This window comes from Cryptotermes secundus, unplaced genomic scaffold (genome assembly GCF_002891405.2).
Source record: "Cryptotermes secundus unplaced genomic scaffold, Csec_1.0 scaffold683, whole genome shotgun sequence".
Classification (NCBI taxonomy): Eukaryota; Metazoa; Arthropoda; class Insecta; order Blattodea; family Kalotermitidae; genus Cryptotermes; species Cryptotermes secundus.
In genome coordinates this window covers 763,458-781,396 of record NW_019729903.1, presented here as the reverse complement: position 1 = coordinate 781,396, position 17,939 = coordinate 763,458, and the positions used below count along the sequence as shown (strand labels likewise).

The window sequence follows — 17,939 nt, the reverse complement described above, 5'->3', positions numbered from 1 at the left end:
GGTTTCGATCATCTATCAGTCGCAATTTCACTGAGTGAATTCTGACTAAATTTTTAAAAGAAATATTGTCATAAACGTAACTTGAAACGATGCTTTGGGATCTTATAATTACTCGCATCCATTCCTCAAGAGACCCAGAAATCAAATTCTGTCACGATTTGGCTTAATCGCAGATTACTTACTGACTATACATATCGTGGAACAAATGCGAGTTCCAGGTCCAGACCAAGATAATTTTAATTTTGAAATATTTTCAGCCGATCAACGTGGTCGAGAAGTCTAACGCACGAAATGTCTTCCTCCGCTCTAACACTGGCATCGTGGGTTCGAATGTCACTCGACGTATGGATGTAATGTCCGCGGGTTTCCTGTGTACGTAGTCGCCTTACGATGGGCTGATCCCCTTTCCAAGGAGTCATACCGACTGTCTGTCAGATTAATTCTGATTGGGAATAGGCCAGACGGCTTAATCCATCGAAGGGTTACACATTTCACACTGACAAGAAATAATCTCTTCAGTTGGTGAAACGTCGATTAGTACCCTACGACCAGACCAAACAGTAGATTCTACGAGATTACTTTACCATTTCGTGAAAATTTTATGACTTCAGATAACTCCGTTGAACCACTATATAGAATTTTTATGTATTTCGTGTGGTTCTCAGAATGAATGTCGATTGTTTCGTCAACTTGCGGTCTCACGGTGGTAACTATGGACAGTACCAACTTCAGGAATATGACACCATGTAGCCTAATAGAAATTCGAAAAGTTTCATAGGATTATATTGCCTCTGTCTTCAGGGACGAAGAGTAAACCAAGCGAATAATCTGCAAGAACCAGGCAGCTAAGCGTGTTTGCTGCTTGCATATTGGTTTCTAGCTTGGGTCTCCCTTCGACCCTGAAGACAAAGGCAGTATAATCCTACGAAATTTAGGTGGATTTCTACCAGACTATATGGTACCACATCCCAGGTAATAGTTACTTTCAGCGATTAATTACCTAAATAATAATAAGCGATCAATTTTTGTAATAGAGTTGTATTTTCTGTGAGGCAGAAATTTAACTTGAAAAAGTTACTTGGATGGCTTTCGGTCTTTAAAAGGGTTAAATGTCCTTTTTTTCTTTCACGACCATGCCCCATTTGTGCCAACCAGATTGCCTTAACCATTTAAAGCCAAGTGGTCACTATATGTACCACCCGCTTTAATATGCCAAAACGCTACCTTCTGCGCCAACACAGTGTGTTTCTCGTAGTAAACAGCACTTATTTCTCTAAACAGCATTAACCGGTTGCTATTCGTAGGGGAGATGTAATGTGTTTCCTGTGAGGTGGGAACTGAATTTATATATATATATATTATTTAGAAGAAATTCAATCTTTAAAGGTTTAAGCAAGGACTTAATGCTGAAATGTTGGTAAGAAGTAATAAAGCATGTGATTGTAACATTTGGCTGGCTGAAACTGGGCCATGGTCATTACCATATTGACCGGCTAAGAGGCCATAAGGAAGGACGCTATTTCACCGCCGCGGGCACCATCTCTCGGCATGTAAAGGAAATGCAAAATTATTATTTATCTATTATGGACTTATAACTTCAGCTCTGTGTTAATATTTCTAAGCTTGAAATATTTAATATTTAACAATTTAAGAAATCTACACACAGAGTAGAAATTCCTGCACTTTTGTTCTCTTTTCTTTAATTATCTCGAAAATGGCAAGGCTCGCACAAAATTATATTGAGTATAAACGTCTACTTCATTTTTTCTCTAGAAGTCTGGTTCCAAACAGCTTTTACTAGGAGTAGTAAAATATTTAGCTAACCATTGTGCTTTAAAATGTTAAAATAAAAATGTACAGTAATAGTGACGAGTTTTGTTGGCTAGCAACTGTTACGTTATGGTCTGATGCAGTGAAGGACTTTGGTTCGCTGCCCTGCAAGTGTATAAACCTGCAAATTATTTACCTCTGTTATTATTGCTGTCATTAATGTAACATGCAATTTTCATTGCATAGTGCTTCGTGCATCGCTGGTAACGGGTTCCCCAGCTTGGAACCATAGCTGTAAAGTTGATATTTGCCAGTCGACCGTGAATCACGAAGATTTCTCTTGAATAAGACCATGTGTTCTATACGCAGCTGACCTAGAATGTGTATTGACACAGAGCCCTACATTATACATGAAATTAATATAATTCCAGTTGAAATTCAATATAAAATATATCTTCACTTGAAGATTTATATCTTAAATATAAAGCTGCACATTCCGTTGAATATCAGTAGACATTTCGGAGGGACATGTCTCCATCTTCAGGATCGATAAATAAGCTAGCAAGAAACTAGGGTGAAGCAGATAGTAAACATAACTCTTCATAACCATAGCTGTAAGAACCTCAAATCATGATTCATTTGTTATGTTTCCAGATACCGACAAGGAGGACTCAGGTAAAATTTTATAAATTCCGGATTTAACTAACAGTCATCATACTCAACGACTGGTTTATTTATAAAATGCTAGATTCTTAATCTGGAGGTGCCCGATTTGGTCGGAACACCGTGTGTCTTCGCCGAGGTTAGATGTCACGATTGAGATTCGAACCGAGGACCTACCGAGCGTTACCACTACACTACCGTGCTCGATCCCCGAACACAAATTAGATATGAAAAATCTTTTACTTTTATGTCAGGAAACCGTAGATGATTTCTTGGGTGCTTTGCAGGCTTATGAAGTGGCTTTGTACAGAGTACAGTCACTGTAAACGCCTATAGTATGCTTGTGTATTGAAAGTTTTGTAATGGTTTTTGGTGGCAACCAATTCGGGAAAAACCTATTCTTGAAATAATGTGTTCCATTACAGTACAACTGCAATGAATTCTTTACTTACAGAAATCGACTCAAGCGGCCTAAATGACGTTCATAAGAACACTCGTTCGATAGCCTGTACGTGTGTAACCTGCAACACCACGAAGTCCACGCGAGATAATCTGCCTCTCATTCTTATTTTTATTTGCTTCCTTTCCCCTTTCCTTTGATTGCTTTTTGAGCTTGCTCTTCGACCTTGAAGATGGACGCAATTTGTTCCTCCAAAACGTCGATAAACTTATACCAGACTACACAGCGTCACTTCCCAGAAGACAGCAATCTGTACAGTTACTGCCTTGAAGGGGGGGGCACGCGGTAGCGTAGTTGGTTGAGCCACTATGCTACAAGCCAGAAGGTCGCGGGTTCGATTCCCGAAAATGTCATTGTATTTTTCAATTTACCTAATCCTTCCAGCTGCACTATATACTTGGGGTCGACTCAGCCTCTGACAGAAATGAGTATCAGGAATCTTCCTGGAGTGTAAAGGGCGGCCGACGCGTAAGGCTCACAACCTCACCGCCATCTGTGATCCGATTGTCTAGAAAATGTTGGATCCTATACGTCTCACAACCCTATGAGCCTCCATGGCCTGTCGCAGGGACAGCTTTTTTTTACCTTTTGTATCGCTTTGAGAGCCTCATAACTAAGCTCGAAATTTTGTGTTTGCCACGACAGGTTATTTTTCCAGGTTTAGGAATGTTGTATGTAAACTCCAGTAGGATGTCTTCGACGGGCCATCGGGCGGTAGGAAGTGTGTATGGACACTAGCTTGAATTGTTTGCCTGTTTAAGGACAAGCGAAATGTTACAGGACTATACATTGCAGTCCTTTGGTATTTCGACTGTACTCGGAGGGCATTCAGTATTACAGTTATCTATGGCTCTGCAACAGACTGGTTCTTCGAAGCTTCTCTTGAGCCATGACCCCGGAAATTCAACGCTCCACAATCAGTGAACAATTCTCATGAGGTCCAGAAGAACTCGCATCAGAATTTGCGAGCCGTGCGAGCGACATGTAGACCTAATTTGTAGGGCAACCTCGTGTCAAGGAATAACGACTTCTGGACGTGTTTGATTTTAAGGAGAAGATAGAAGAGTTAGAAACGATCACAGAGGACATGAAGTTAAAATGTATCACTGATGGAGTGCAGTTAAAGCATATCGCTGAGGAGGTGGATTTAAATATATCGCCGGGGTTGGAGTTAAACATATTGGTAGTTTTACCTTTTAGTTTCTTGAGGTGGAGTGAGACTGACTCCATTTGGTTCGTCGGCCTCTGCCTGGCCTACTGTACCAGCCCCGGATGGTAGATGATGAGCGTCGAGCAGTCAATGGAATGAGAATTGGAAAGGGAACCGAAGTACTCGAAGAAAAGTTGCTCCATTGCCACTGTCTCCACCGTCAATCCCACGTTACTTGACCTTGGCTCTAACCCGGGCGGCCGCGGTGGAAAACCGGCGAATAATTGCCTGAGCTATGGCACGGCCTCAAACATATCACTAAGGAGGACGAATTAAACAAATCGCCCGGGAAGTGGAGTTAAAAATCACCCAGGAAATGGTGTTAAAACATGTCGATGAGGTGAAATTAAAAATCACCGAGGGATTGGTGTTAAAACTTGTATATGAGGAAATGGAGTTAAAATCACCGACTAATTGATGTTGAAATATGTCAAAGAGGAGGGGGAGTTAAAAAACGACAGACGAAGTGGTGTTTAAAACACCAAGGAAGATGTATTGAAACATGTCGATGAGGAGGTGGAGTTAAAAAACGCCAGATGAAGTGGTGTTAAAAACACCGAGGAAGTTATGTTAAAACATATCTGTGAGGAAGTGGAGTTAAAAAATCACAGACGAAGGGGTGTTAAAGNTGAAATATGTCGATGAGGAGGTGGAGTTAAAAAACACCAGATGAAGTGGTGTTAAAACACCGAGGAAGTTATGTTAAAACATGTCTGTGAGGAAGTGCAGTTAAAAAATCACAGACGAAGGGGTGTTAAAGTGTGTTGACGAGGTGGAGTTAAAAGGCACCGAGGAAGTGGTGTGTTAAAACATATCTATGAGAAGGTGGAGTTAAAATGTCATTAAGAATGTGGAGTAATAAACACATCACAGATGAGACAGAATTATAACTACTCGCTGAGGCTGTGCAGTAAAACATGTCCTCAGGGTTGTTTAACTCCTCCCCTTAATGAGGCCTTAACTCCATCTTCGTAACGGTATGTTTTACATCTGTCTCATCGGTGATACAGTTTAAATCCACTCCTCAGTGTTAGGTATAACTCCATCTACGGGTATACGATTAATTACGATTAATGTTTATGTGTGTACGGACTGACTGATCACACTTACTGGGCCCTCTGCACGGCTGTGAAGGAGTCTAAAATGGAGCAAAAGCGTAAGTATGATCCCAGCATTCGAGTACAGAGCATAAACGTAACGTATCAGCTGCCTTATTTGATTTCTGAGCTGATGAACGTAACCAGACGTTGCGAAGTCGCGAACTGATCGGATCGCAGCTGCTGAGTGACAGGCTGCAGCATGACTCATCTCTACTTTATGCTAGATGAATTTCTACCCAGCTTTCACTATGCTGGAAATGTCCTCTCTTCCCAACACAGCTGACTCATCAGCTGCTATATCCATACCACTCACTCAAACTTGAATATTAGTAGCTCCATACAAGGCAGTCGACATTCGTCTCTTGGAGAATATCTCTACTTTATTGCACTTCTTACCAGACGCTTTTGTGACGTTGGAGGGCGTCCTTCTGCACAAATAAAACCGCTGAAAGGACATTCAAGCAATTTGATATCTTAGAGTTTTAATAAAATTATGTTCGTTTATACAAATTTTGGTTAAAATTGGATGAAAATAACCGACAATTTATATGAAAACATACACGTGTTTCTACGTATGCTTATCGCTAGTATAACTCGTTAAACATTTCTTCTTATTTTTCTTCTATTCCTGTTGCTCCCAGTTTTATCATAGGGCATCCGTGAAAAGGTTCATTTCACTTCAGTTTCTTAATCTTAGAGAATCGGTAGGACTCCTTGGACGGGGGATCAGTCCCTCACAAGGCCGCTATCTAACATAAACACAGAATAAACACAGATGTCCATGCCTTTAATGGGATTCGAACCGACGATCCCAGCGTTCGAGCGGGCGAAGACGGTTCATGGCATAGACCGCGCGGCCACTGTGATCGCTTCTTGTATTCATGCACCTGTGAGAAATGAAACATACTTACACAGGAATTTTTTCTTGAATGTTGCATACCAAGTTACGTATGACGTAATTCGTTCGTGCAGCAGATAGACGTTACCATTCGACATCCTGAATAAACCGTGCCCCCCTTAACCAAATCTCCATGTCACTAGGAGGGGCGCGCCCCACGCTTTGCAAACCACTCTATCACGCTACTCCGAGCACATCTCATCCACGAAAGACAAGATATTTAAAAAATACGGTTACATAAATTGAAANCTACTCCGAGCACATCTCATCCACGAAAGATAAGATATTTAAAAAATACGGTTACATAAATTGAGGTCACTTTTGGGACGATTTTGGAAGTGCNTACTGATGATGATGATGATGAAATTGAAATGTACGAGGTCACTTTTGCGACGATTTTGGAAGTGCAATGGTTTCTACTCGTAGCTCTGTTTATCTCCTTCCGATCTTCAGGGGGGTCGGACACAAGTACAAATCGTGTCCCTCTTTTGGGGGTGTGTGTGACAAGATCGCATGTTGTGATGTTCAGTCACGTGTCAGCCAGAGCCACGTGGGGTTGGGGTTATGTCGAAGTGCGTGAATAAGGGATTATTCTGTAATTGCTGACCAAGTGTCAGATGTAATAGCCAACCATTCTTCATTTTGTATGACTAATCATGACGTCATACATACTAATGTGTAGGAAGCTTGCAATGATATTCAAAGAGTGAAAGTGGTCGAACATTTATCAGATTTGAGGTAAAATTTGAGATTTTATGTCCCTCGGCGGTGGTTATGAAGATTACTCATTTCTTGGGGGGGGACTGACAATATGATTTCTGCTGGATGGTTACCAACGTTTTGGAGGAAGGTACTGCCTCCTTCTACCCTGAAGATGTAAGCAACACTTTCATTAGAAACACGGATAAACATCTAGCAGACAGCACGATGTCATATCACTGGCGATAATAATTTATGAAGCCGGATTTTTATGGGCCATCCTTATTAATTCATTCAACCTCAGAATTACTGGATTTTTGGACTTTTCATCGTCTGGTATTCTAGAGAACACAACGTTTCGGAAACGGGATCTGTTTCCGTCATAAGGTAAAGGGGAGACACTTACCCTGTTGGGTCCCTTAGAAAGAACTAAGCTGAATCTACGACAAACTCCAAAAAGTCAGTAATTCTAACTGTTATACACCATCGTCAGAAAGCTTTAAAATTTGTAAGTGCGAGGGACAGTCAGTAAATAGGTTACAAATGGAAGTAAGTGAGCTGTAATTGATGTAATAGTGTTTCTATTTGTATCACTAGGTAGCAGCACAGTCCACCTTCATGATAGTCTAGGTAGCAGACGCGCATGCTTATGTTCAGAGGCTGGTTTAAATAGTCAAAATGGTGACTGTGCTTCAGGAGTGTACTACTAAAGAGAAACGTTATGTTGTGCTTTTTTCTGTGGTCAAAATTACTCAGTGCAAAAGATATTCACAAAGAAATGTTTCCTGTTTATTTTGGGAAGTGTCTGTCGCATAAAGTTGGTTTACCTTGCTGGCAAAGGTTTAGCTGCTCACGAAGAAGCTGAAACGGAGGACAGGAAGTGGCTGAGACAACATACGGAAGACTTCTATGCTACTGGTTTCGACGTACTGGTAAAGTGATGGTATTAGTATATTAGTGTATTAGTGTCGGTGGAGAAATAAAAATGTTTTTTCCAAAGTTCGAATATCACATGTTTTACTTTTTATATTCATTTGTAACCTATTTACTGACTATCCCTCGTATCAACCTGGGTTGGTATAAGAGGTCGAACAGTGGTCGCAGTACCAAGTAGACTCAGTCTCATCCGACACCAATAAACTACCAAATAAAAAACTTGCACTATGGGTAAAAATATGTTACAAAATATATAATGTGAATTTTCATGAGATATGAAAGGCACTGTCTTTTGACATGTTTCACCGTGTAGTCTGGCAGATAGCAGCTTGCTTCTTGCTTACTAGTCTTATTCTTCGACATTAAACATGGAGCCAGTAAGTTCCTTCGACACATCCTTCAACTTCTACCATGCTGTACGATTTCAAATCCCGGAACACATCAATGTGCACAGTCCCAGCTGTTAGAACCTCAAATATCACAAGATTTATTACCGCCAGTACACTGGACTTGTGACTGACAACCAACCTTTTTGTTTAACTGCGTACAATTTACCTAGCGTAGACAGAAGTAAAATTATAGGTTTGTATGCTTTAATCTTGGAGGGGGGGGGGATGTTAGGTTAAAAATGGTCAAGTGAAAAATTCTGAACTGAAAAATAGCGAACCTGTCTCGAATTTAAACTGCTTTACACTTCTTCGTTAATAGAGTTTAGTTGCTCTCAGTTACCGAACAGTTTAAGATTTGAAGTTTTGATGGAAGCGATTGTCGGTGTTGTGACATTCTACTGGGGAGATACTTATATTTTGGAAGGAATATATTGCCTCCATCTTCACGGAGGCAGTATGTTCCTCCAAAACGTTGATGTCTCTCCTCCAGGCTACAACATGGCATCATAACCCAGAATAGAATTCAAACTGAGCTACAGAAATAGCGCTCTAGAATTATTTTCTGGAGCTGCTCGGTCCGAAGCTCGGCTGGGACAAGGAGTATCCTGCCCGAAGGTTCTCGTGGTTTCCGTTAGGCCCTCCATGAAAATGCTGGGATAGTATTTCGATTAGCCCACCACTACTTCCTTCCAGATCCTATACCATCTGCCATCCTATGGTATAGTTTAGTCACAGTCGTAACTCACAAATAAAACTACAATACTTTAAATCTGCAACATTTTCAGAGAGAAACCTAGACACATGTGGGAGGATAATATTAAGATGGAACTTAGAGAGAATTGGGTGGTATTGAGTGGATTGATGTGGCTCAGGATAGGGCCCAATGGTGGGCTCTTGTGAACAAGTTAATGAACTTTCGGGTTTCATGAAATGTTTGGAAATTCTTCAGCGGCTAAGCAACTGGCAGCTTCTCAAGAAGGGCTCAGCTCCCTGTAGTTAACATTTTTTAGAGGTCTGCTTGTCTAGTCCTGTATTGTCCTGCAGACGAAACACAGTCCATATTAACTTTCCCGATTTAAACGGAACGTGCTCAGAAAGCAGAGTTCTGCTTGGTGTGAGCCCTGCTGCTTGAAACAGGTTCTGTCTCCTCCGAGCCTGACCTCACGCAGCTCAGTGAGCATGCGCACCGTGTTCATGAACTACCCTCTCGTGCATATTTGATGGGCATCTCTTGCCATTATGAGTTTCCTTGTGCAGAAAATTGTTTTAACCTTGGATTCTGCGTACTTTTATTTTCACTGCCAGATCCCTTGTCCTTCACATATATTTAAGTTTGTTCTTGAGAGTCGGCATAGCGACTGGCTACGGGCTGGATGGCCTGCGAGTCGGAGTTCGAGTCCCGGTAGGAGTAAGATTTTTCTTTTATCTAAGACGTTCAAACCGGTTCTGGGGCACACCCAGCCTCCTATCAAATGGATACCGGGAGCTCTTTCCCCAAGGCGTGAAGCTGATCACTCACCTCCAACTAGTGCCGAGGTAAAGAATACTTGGATTTATACATCCACTCCCCATAAGCCTTCATGGCGTAGTGCTTGATTAGTTAAGCACAGGGGCAACTTTACTTTATAAGGACAGCCTCGTAACTTTAATCTACGTAACAGAATCCTTCTTCAGAAGCTGGTATTATCTCATACGGTGAAGAAATTCCCCACCTTTTATGGAACCTGAAGTTTCATTTTCATGATCACAGCAGCCGTCAGTGGCTTTTCTTGAGCCAGCTGAATCCAGCCCACACGTCCCTACACCATTTTAAGGTCGATTTTAACGAGCAGGTTGGCGTAGTGGTAAGGCTCAGGACTTGTGTTCGGATAGTCGCCGTTTCGAATCTCGGCTGGGAGAGGTTTTCGATTTTTTTCCTCAGTGAATTCAGGCAAATACANCAGGGGCAACTTTACTTTATAAGGACAGCCTCGTAACTTTAATCTACGTAACAGAATCCTTCTTCAGAAGCTGGTATTATCTCATACGGTGAAGAAATTCCCCACCTTTTATGGAACCTGAAGTTTCATTTTCATGATCACAGCAGCCGTCAGTGGCTTTTCTTGAGCCAGCCGAATCCAGCCCACACGTCCCTACACCATTTTAAGGTCGATTTTAACGAGCAGGTTGGCGTAGTGGTAAGGCTCAGGACTTGTGTTCGGATAGTCGCCGTTTCGAATCTCGGCTGGGAGAGGTTTTCGATTTTTTTTTCAGTGAATTCAGGCAAATACACGGATAGTNTTCGTATAGCAACAGGCGTGACCAGAGTGGTTTGAACGGCTGTTGTACTGCGATGTGGAAAGCAAATGGAAAAACTACCACATTATCACTTTTCCTGGATAGTCTCTTTCCAAAAACAGAAGATCGCATTAAGTGGAGAAACTGTTTTGGAAGAGACTGTGGACCTGTCTGTGGATCTGTGGATCTGTCGTCTGACAGATTACTGATGATGATGATGATGACCTCAATTAGGTCACGACCGCCTCGTTTCCAGTTCTTACCTATTCATCAGTCTCCTGTCACTCGATACGAAATGTGGACCAAGGTTTCACGAACTCGTGGTCCACCAGTCGCGGACAAATTTCGCGTCTTCTGCCCCGTCTTCAGAGACAAGGCTTTTATTTATTCTCAAATGAACACATGTCATGTAGAGTTTTATCTTCTGCAATATAATGTCGTGTAGCCCGTTGAAAGCGAATCGACGTTTCGGAGGAATATTTTGCCTACATCTCTTCTCTACTTGTTACTTGCTTCATGCTGGTTTCTTGCTTGGTTTATTTTTGGACCATAAAGATGGCAGCGAAACTTAGGTTGATTTTCAACGGACTACATGACGTTATGTTCCGGCAGAGAGAACTCTTCATAACAACTGCTGTGAGACGCTTAAACCTACATACTCTATCTCCATACAAAAACCAATGGGTTAATGCTGTTAAGGAAATAATCGCTGCTTACTGCGAGACTCATATGATGAATTAAATACACTGTGTGAGCGAAGGGCAGATGTTTTTGGCTTCTTTAAAAATTGATATTTTAGAAAAAAATATATTAAAAGTGTTTACGTTAAATAAGGTATCTGGATAATCCAGTCGGTACAGCGACGGGTACACGCGGGATGGCCGGGGTTCGATTCCCGGTAGTGAAAGATTTTTGTCTTCTCCACAGCATACAGACCGGCTCTAGGGTTCACCCAGTCTCCTATACAATGGGTACCGGGCGCTTTTTTCCCCCGGGAGTAAGGCGGCCGGGGAGTAAAGATGACCACTTACCTCCATCTAGTGCCAAGGCCAAGAATGGTGGAGCTATACTTCCACTCCTTCATACACCTTCACGGCATAGTGCTTAATTAAGTATAGGGAGAACTTTACCTTACCCTAATAATAATAATAATAATAATAATAATAATAATAATAATAATAATAACAAGGATATCAGCGGCTACAACGAAAGCTGAACTGCATATCTGCCAGATTTCATAACTGCAGAACTTGTGTTTGCCTTTAGAAATTGCAGCTAAATATCACAACACTACATTTGCGAAAACAGAGTTTACACCCCGGTTTCTCAACCATCATGATACTGCAACCTCCCCCCCCCCAGTTTAACATATAAATTTATGTAGTCGCCCCTCCTCCACTTCAACCAACCGCCATAAAGTGCAGTTCTGCACAATGTTGCAGGTCCGTGTTGGGCTGTACGGTGACAGCAGGAACCTAAATAGCTTTACAGCCTCTCTACACCTACAGTAAGCTAAAAAATGTTTTTGTACAGTCACGAAAAGTGCAGGTCTCCACATTGTTTCAGGTCGCTATCAGGCTGTACGGTGGTAGCAGGAAACTACTAAATAGCTGTACAGCCTCTATACACACCTACAGTAAACTACACGATATTCCTGTACAATTGTGAAAAAAAAATCGCTAATCTTTTCGTAACGTCCAGCGACATTTTCCTAAAACACTTGTATAATATTTTATTCACTTACTGATATGCCAAAACTGTACGTGGGTACAACTTTATTTAAAAAAAAAATCTTTAGAATTCGGAGACTAGTGTCAGAATAGATCTCGTATCGCAAGCGGGTCGCGACCCACAGTTTAAGAAACCACTTCTTAAGGCAAACGGACACAGAAGCTGTCGATAAACTCTGTGTAGCTGTGCTCAAGGATATTACTCTTGTTTGCGCGGGCAGCAGGTAAGTGTACCTTGCACAAGGACACATGCGAACTGTGTTTATCTTATTATCTACGCTCACAACATCAGGGCCATCCATATATGTCGCCTCCTCTGCTTACCCGTAGAGAGCAGATCGGGCAGTGGGTGTTTCTCTTACGTAATTATTTATCGACTGTACCTGCGAGCCCGTTTGCCCACGATCTCTGCCCACTGCAGAACTAGGGATATTGCAATCAAATTGCTCAAGTCAAGACAGTTGTAAGAAGCCACTTAGGAACAGACATTCTTTTGGAGATATCAGAGCGGTAAGGCTCCTTGCTATCCTGTAATTATCATTCTTGTTCTATGTTCCGGTGGTTTCCGGTTTAATTCCCGGCCGAGAGATAGAATATTTTGAGACTAAGGCTTTTCTTCTTTTCCTCAGTACCTACAGGCAATTGCAGGAATAGTACCTCAAATTAGACCACAACCTCCTTCCTGCTATTTCCTGTACAATTCACAGATTATCCTAGCACCCGACGCTGTGTGGTGTGAGATGTTGGCAGCGTCGGTAAATAAATACGTAAACATGTAAAGTATGATAAGCCGCAAAACAGGGAATGCCAAACTACTTCACTTAATGCACACTGCATCCACAAAACCTGCCAGATGCCAGTTCGGCACAGAACAGAGCACGAGATTTCAGCAGAGAAGACAATAATCTTCATTCCTTTTGTTTCTAATTCAAGTTTCATAAAGGCATATATTTGTCTACAGTGCTACGAACAAACAAACAAACCAATTAACTAAGGAACCAACTAAATAATTAATTAACCAACGAATTCCGTGAGAGGACTCCATCTTGAGAACATAATAATGTTCAGCTTATCAAGAAATTTCCAGACTTTTAAGAAACTTCATTACCCTGTTTACAAGAGCCCGCCACTGGGTCATATCCAGGGCCAAGTGAAGCAGTTCACATCCTTCAATCCTCTTTCGTTAAGATAAATTTTAATATTATTCGCACTTTTATGTCTAGATACTTCTAGTTGTCTGTGTCCTTCAGTTCATTTTATCAAATATTAGTATGTGCTTCTACCCAACGCGTGCTGCATGCTCTGTTCATCGTATCTTCATTGATTTGATTATTTTAGTAATATTCGTTAAATGTAAATTGCGAAGCTGCTCATCGTGTGGTTTTCTCCACACTCCCGTTATTTCGGCTTTCTCCTGTCCAAATGCGCTGTCAGCATCCTGAGTGGTGTCGAACACTCTCAGTCTGCTTCCTTCCCTTGGTGTTTCACACGCATGCAAAACTACACGTAAAATTGTAGCTGTTTTTACATTTTAAAATTTCACGCGGTAGCGTAGTTGGTTGAAGCAATTGCTTTAATCCTTCCAGCCTCACAATGGCCCTGGGGTCTACTCAGACATTAACCGAAATGAGTACCAGGAATCTTCCTTGGAGAAAAGGCCGCCTTGCTGGCGCGTAAGGCGGACAACCTCACCACCATCTTTGATCCGAGTGTTTAGAAAATGTGGGACCCTCGACATCTCACAAACCTATGGACCTCCATGGCCTGCTACAGANGCTGGCGCGTAAGGCGGACAACCTCACCACCATCTTTGATCCGATTATTTAGAAAATGTGGGACCTTCGACATCTCACAAACCTATGGACCTCCATGGCCTGTTACAGAGGTATTTTTACCTTTCTTATTACGTTCTAGGTAACAGGCGAAGAGACTTGAAAATTTAAATGATATTTTTATTGTCGTTTTAATGTTCTTGTGTTGTGCAAATCACCAGGATAAGCCACTAGATTAGGTGAATTTACGTTTATTATAAATTTCTGTACTCATTACTATTGGCCTGATTTTCATTGTAACTCGCTGGTATAACGTGTATAAATTGGAGGTGATTAAATTGAACAGTACTGTATTTTCGTGTTTCTGAATAAAAAAAGAAGTGATTTTGAAGTTATACTTAAATTCACTTTTCATATTGACATACCCTGTACTTCTTCATTCAAGAGATTTTGTGACACTTGGAACTCTTTTCACCGGAGCCAGTCGTAAAGGTAAGGTGAAATAAATTAGACATATGAATAAAGCCACACAAAGTAGATATCTCAGTATGATCATTAGGACCTGCCCATAACAAATGTTCCTCCTACATGAAATAACCGATTGCCAAGAAATAAAACCCCCTTCTCTTCTCTTAAAGCGTGACAGGTGACACATAAAGTTAAATTTACTAAATTAAGTTTATATAATTAAACGCGACATAATCTACCATTTGTCTGATAATTTCCCTGCCCAGAATGGCCTAAAACAAGGAGATGCTTTATCGCCACTGCTTTTCAACTTTGCTTTAGAATATATTATTAGGAAGGTACAGAAAAACCAGATGGGACTGCAATTAAATGGGACATATCAGCTTCTGATCTTTGCTGATGATGTGAATCTACTGGGTGATAATGTAGATACCATAAAGAGAAACACACAAACTGTAATTGAAGCTGGTACGGAGGTTGGTCTAGAAGTAAACAGAGAAAACTAAGTATATGTTGCTGTCTCGTCACCGGAATGCAGGGCAAAATCATGACATAAAGGGAGCTAACATATGTTTTGAAAATGTTCCTATAATAAACCAAAAGCTGATTTATGAGGAAATTAAGAGAAGTTTGTATTCGGGCAATGCTTGCTGCAGTTCAGTCCAGAAATTTTGTCTTCTCGTCTGCTGTCTGAAAACGAATATTACAATATAAAAAACTATATTTTTGCCGGTGGTTCTATATGGGTGCGAAACTTGGTCTCTCAGATTAAAGGACGAACATAGACTGAGGGTGTTTGAGAACAGGGTGTTGAGGAGAATATTTGGACCAAAGAGATATTAAGTGACGGAAAGCTGGAGAATGAGGAGCTTCATAACCTGTAATCTTCATCAAGTATAATTAGAAATATTAAGTCAAGGAGGATGAGATGGGCAGGGCATGTAGCATGAATGGGGAGGAAGAAGAAGATGATGATGATCATGAATTCACATAGGATATTGGTGGGAAAGCCAGAAGGAAAGAGACCACCGGGAAAACCAAGACGTAAGTGGGTGCATAATATTAATATGGATATTAGAGAGATAGGATGGGATGGTAAGGATTGGATTGATATAGCTCAGGATAGGGACCAGTGGAGGGTTCTTTTGAACACGGTAATGAACCTTCGGGATCTATAAAATGCTGGTACGTTCTTGAGTGGCTGCACAACTGGCGGCTTCTCGAGAAGGGCTCAGTTCCATGAGTGAGTGAGTGAGTGAGTGAGTGATGGACATAGTCTACACGGGTGGAGTTCGTTCAGTAAATTCTTTATGGAAAGAGAGAAGTTGTATTTTAAAATTTGATCAGTCATTTTAATTTAAATATAACAAAAGTTCAACAGAATTTGTACTGTATGATAAACGATGAAAACAAAGTGTACTATCATCTGTGCATGTGACGTCATGTAGTTTAGTAGAAGGTAACCGATGTTTCGGGGAAACCTACTGTCTCTATTTTCGGGGTCGAACAATAAGTGAAGCAAGAAATAAGGAGCTTGTTTCTTACTGGTTTCTCACCCAGCTTTACTGTTCCACACTGAGGATAGAGGCAGTAAGTTCATCCAAGATCTAAGTGAATCTACTGGCCCACACAACATCACACCACGGAAAATTATATTATAATTTCCTCTGTGGTAAAATCCTAACAAATTACGAAAATATTTTTATGTGTATTGTTGCCAGCTGTGCGATCCTAACCTGACATAAGTCCAGAACCAGCATAGCTCAGTCAGTATAGGCTACTGGCTGGGCAACCAAGGAATCAGGATTCGATTCCCGGTAGGTACAATTATTTTTGCGTTCTTCATATGGTACAAATCGGTTGTTGGACCCGTCGGTGTTCCTACAAAATGAGCGACATCGGTACATGAAGCTGCCTTCTCACCTCCATGTAATATCAAGGCTAAGAATGGGTGGAACTCTACCTCCACTCACTCATATTACTTGAAGTCTTGTTAATTATGCAGAGGGACAACTTTCCGTTTTTACATGAAATGAGTCACTACAGCAGGGTTTATTGTATTCTAGTTGAATGCTGAAGGTAATGCCAGCTGACTCACTAACCGTAGGATGCCGTTTGCTGACAATGATATAAGCCTCTGTTTCATTGGATTGTATCTGGCAATGCCGATGTTACATAACATGGCTCTCGGGTAGTCAGGTGCTAGCTTCTCACCGCGGAGCCTCGGCTTCTATCCCAGGTGACTTTATGTGAGATTCGTAACGGACGAGAGCGGGGTTATACCCGAGTTTTTATCCTGCTTATCACCCGCCTCGTTGGAGTAGCCGCAACGCTCTAGGATAGTAGAGGTACTCGGTTCGAATCTCGACCGAGATTCCGGCTGACTTCACAGACATTCAATTTTCCTCAATCTCTCCAGGCAAGAGTATCTAGATTAGGCTCCAATTGCTTCTTTCTAAATCTTTTCCGATTTATCATTCAGGAGGTCGCAGTTTCTATTCCCAATGAGGTTATTTGATTTTCTAATCAACCTAACCCTTCCAGCCGCACTATGGCCCTAGGGTCGATTAACAGAAATAAGTACCAAGAATCTTCCTGGAGGTGAAGGGCGGCTGGTCCTTAAGGCTGACAATCTCACCGCCATCTGTGAGCCTACTGTCTAAAAAATGTGGGAGTCTCGACGTCTCACAACCATATCGGCTTCCACGGCCTGTTACTATATAGTCTAGATATAGAACACTGTAAAGTAACTCCTACATAAAAACCTACTGTTTTCCTCTGCTAATCACGATTCTACTATTGCTCCATACCCACCTGTTTTCGCCCTGTGTGTAATTGCCCTGACCAAGTAGCACACTGTCACATCAAAGGAACTATAGGCAAAATCCGACTGGTGAAATTATTTCAAATGAATTTCCTGTCAAAGAGTATGGAATTAGAAGAGATGCTCACGGCTCTCTGTACTGTCCATTCCACTTGTTAGCTCTCTCTCGGCTCCAGAAGCACGAAATATCAGGTACGAGCGACAGTAATTAGTAACCCAGGACAGTTTTACTCTTTCTTTGATTGTTCCTGTTTCTTCAGACTTATAATCGGCCACACGGTATTTGAAAGTTCTGACCATTGTCTCCACAGATAATGCAGATAAAAACCAAAAAACTGCTTTGTATCTTAAGGGGAAAGAGAAATCACTCACCTGCATCTGTGTAAGACGTGATCTTCCGCTAGGACTGGACGTCACACTTACTGGGGCGTCCATCATGGTGGCCATGGTGACGCCTTGGCTATGGCACGAAGGCTGGAATATGGAAAGAAAATTATGATAAAGACCAGAAATATCGGATCACATGTTACAGGAATGCGAGGTCCTGACATAGCTCAGGCAGTTAGCAGTTGCTGTCAATCCCAGGGCAGTCCATATGCGTAGTAATGGATGTAGTAATTCGCTTAGTGGGGGGTGGAGTCTAACTGGGTCCACTCGGCATGGCGGCCACTGATTGGCCTATTGTAGCCTGCCCCGGGTGATTATGATAATGGAGAATTTGGTGGAATGAAGATTGGCAGAGG

At 41.6% G+C, this 17,939-nt stretch overlaps 2 protein-coding genes across 2 annotated transcripts in view; one reads left to right on the top strand and one right to left on the bottom strand.

Annotated features, from left to right (window-relative positions):
• The window catches only part of LOC111865777 (odorant receptor Or2), a 54,640-nt gene that overhangs the window by 5,563 nt on the left and 31,138 nt on the right, over positions 1 to 17,939 (top strand). The window lies entirely within an intron of this gene.
• LOC111865786 overlaps positions 1 to 17,939 on the bottom strand; it is a 79,872-nt gene that overhangs the window by 53,929 nt on the left and 8,004 nt on the right. The window contains exon 2 of the mRNA XM_023854067.2: positions 17,569 to 17,670. Within this exon, the coding sequence (XP_023709835.1) occupies positions 17,569 to 17,643 (75 nt within the window). The 5' untranslated portion in view covers positions 17,644 to 17,670. The remainder of the gene's footprint in view (positions 1 to 17,568; positions 17,671 to 17,939) is intronic.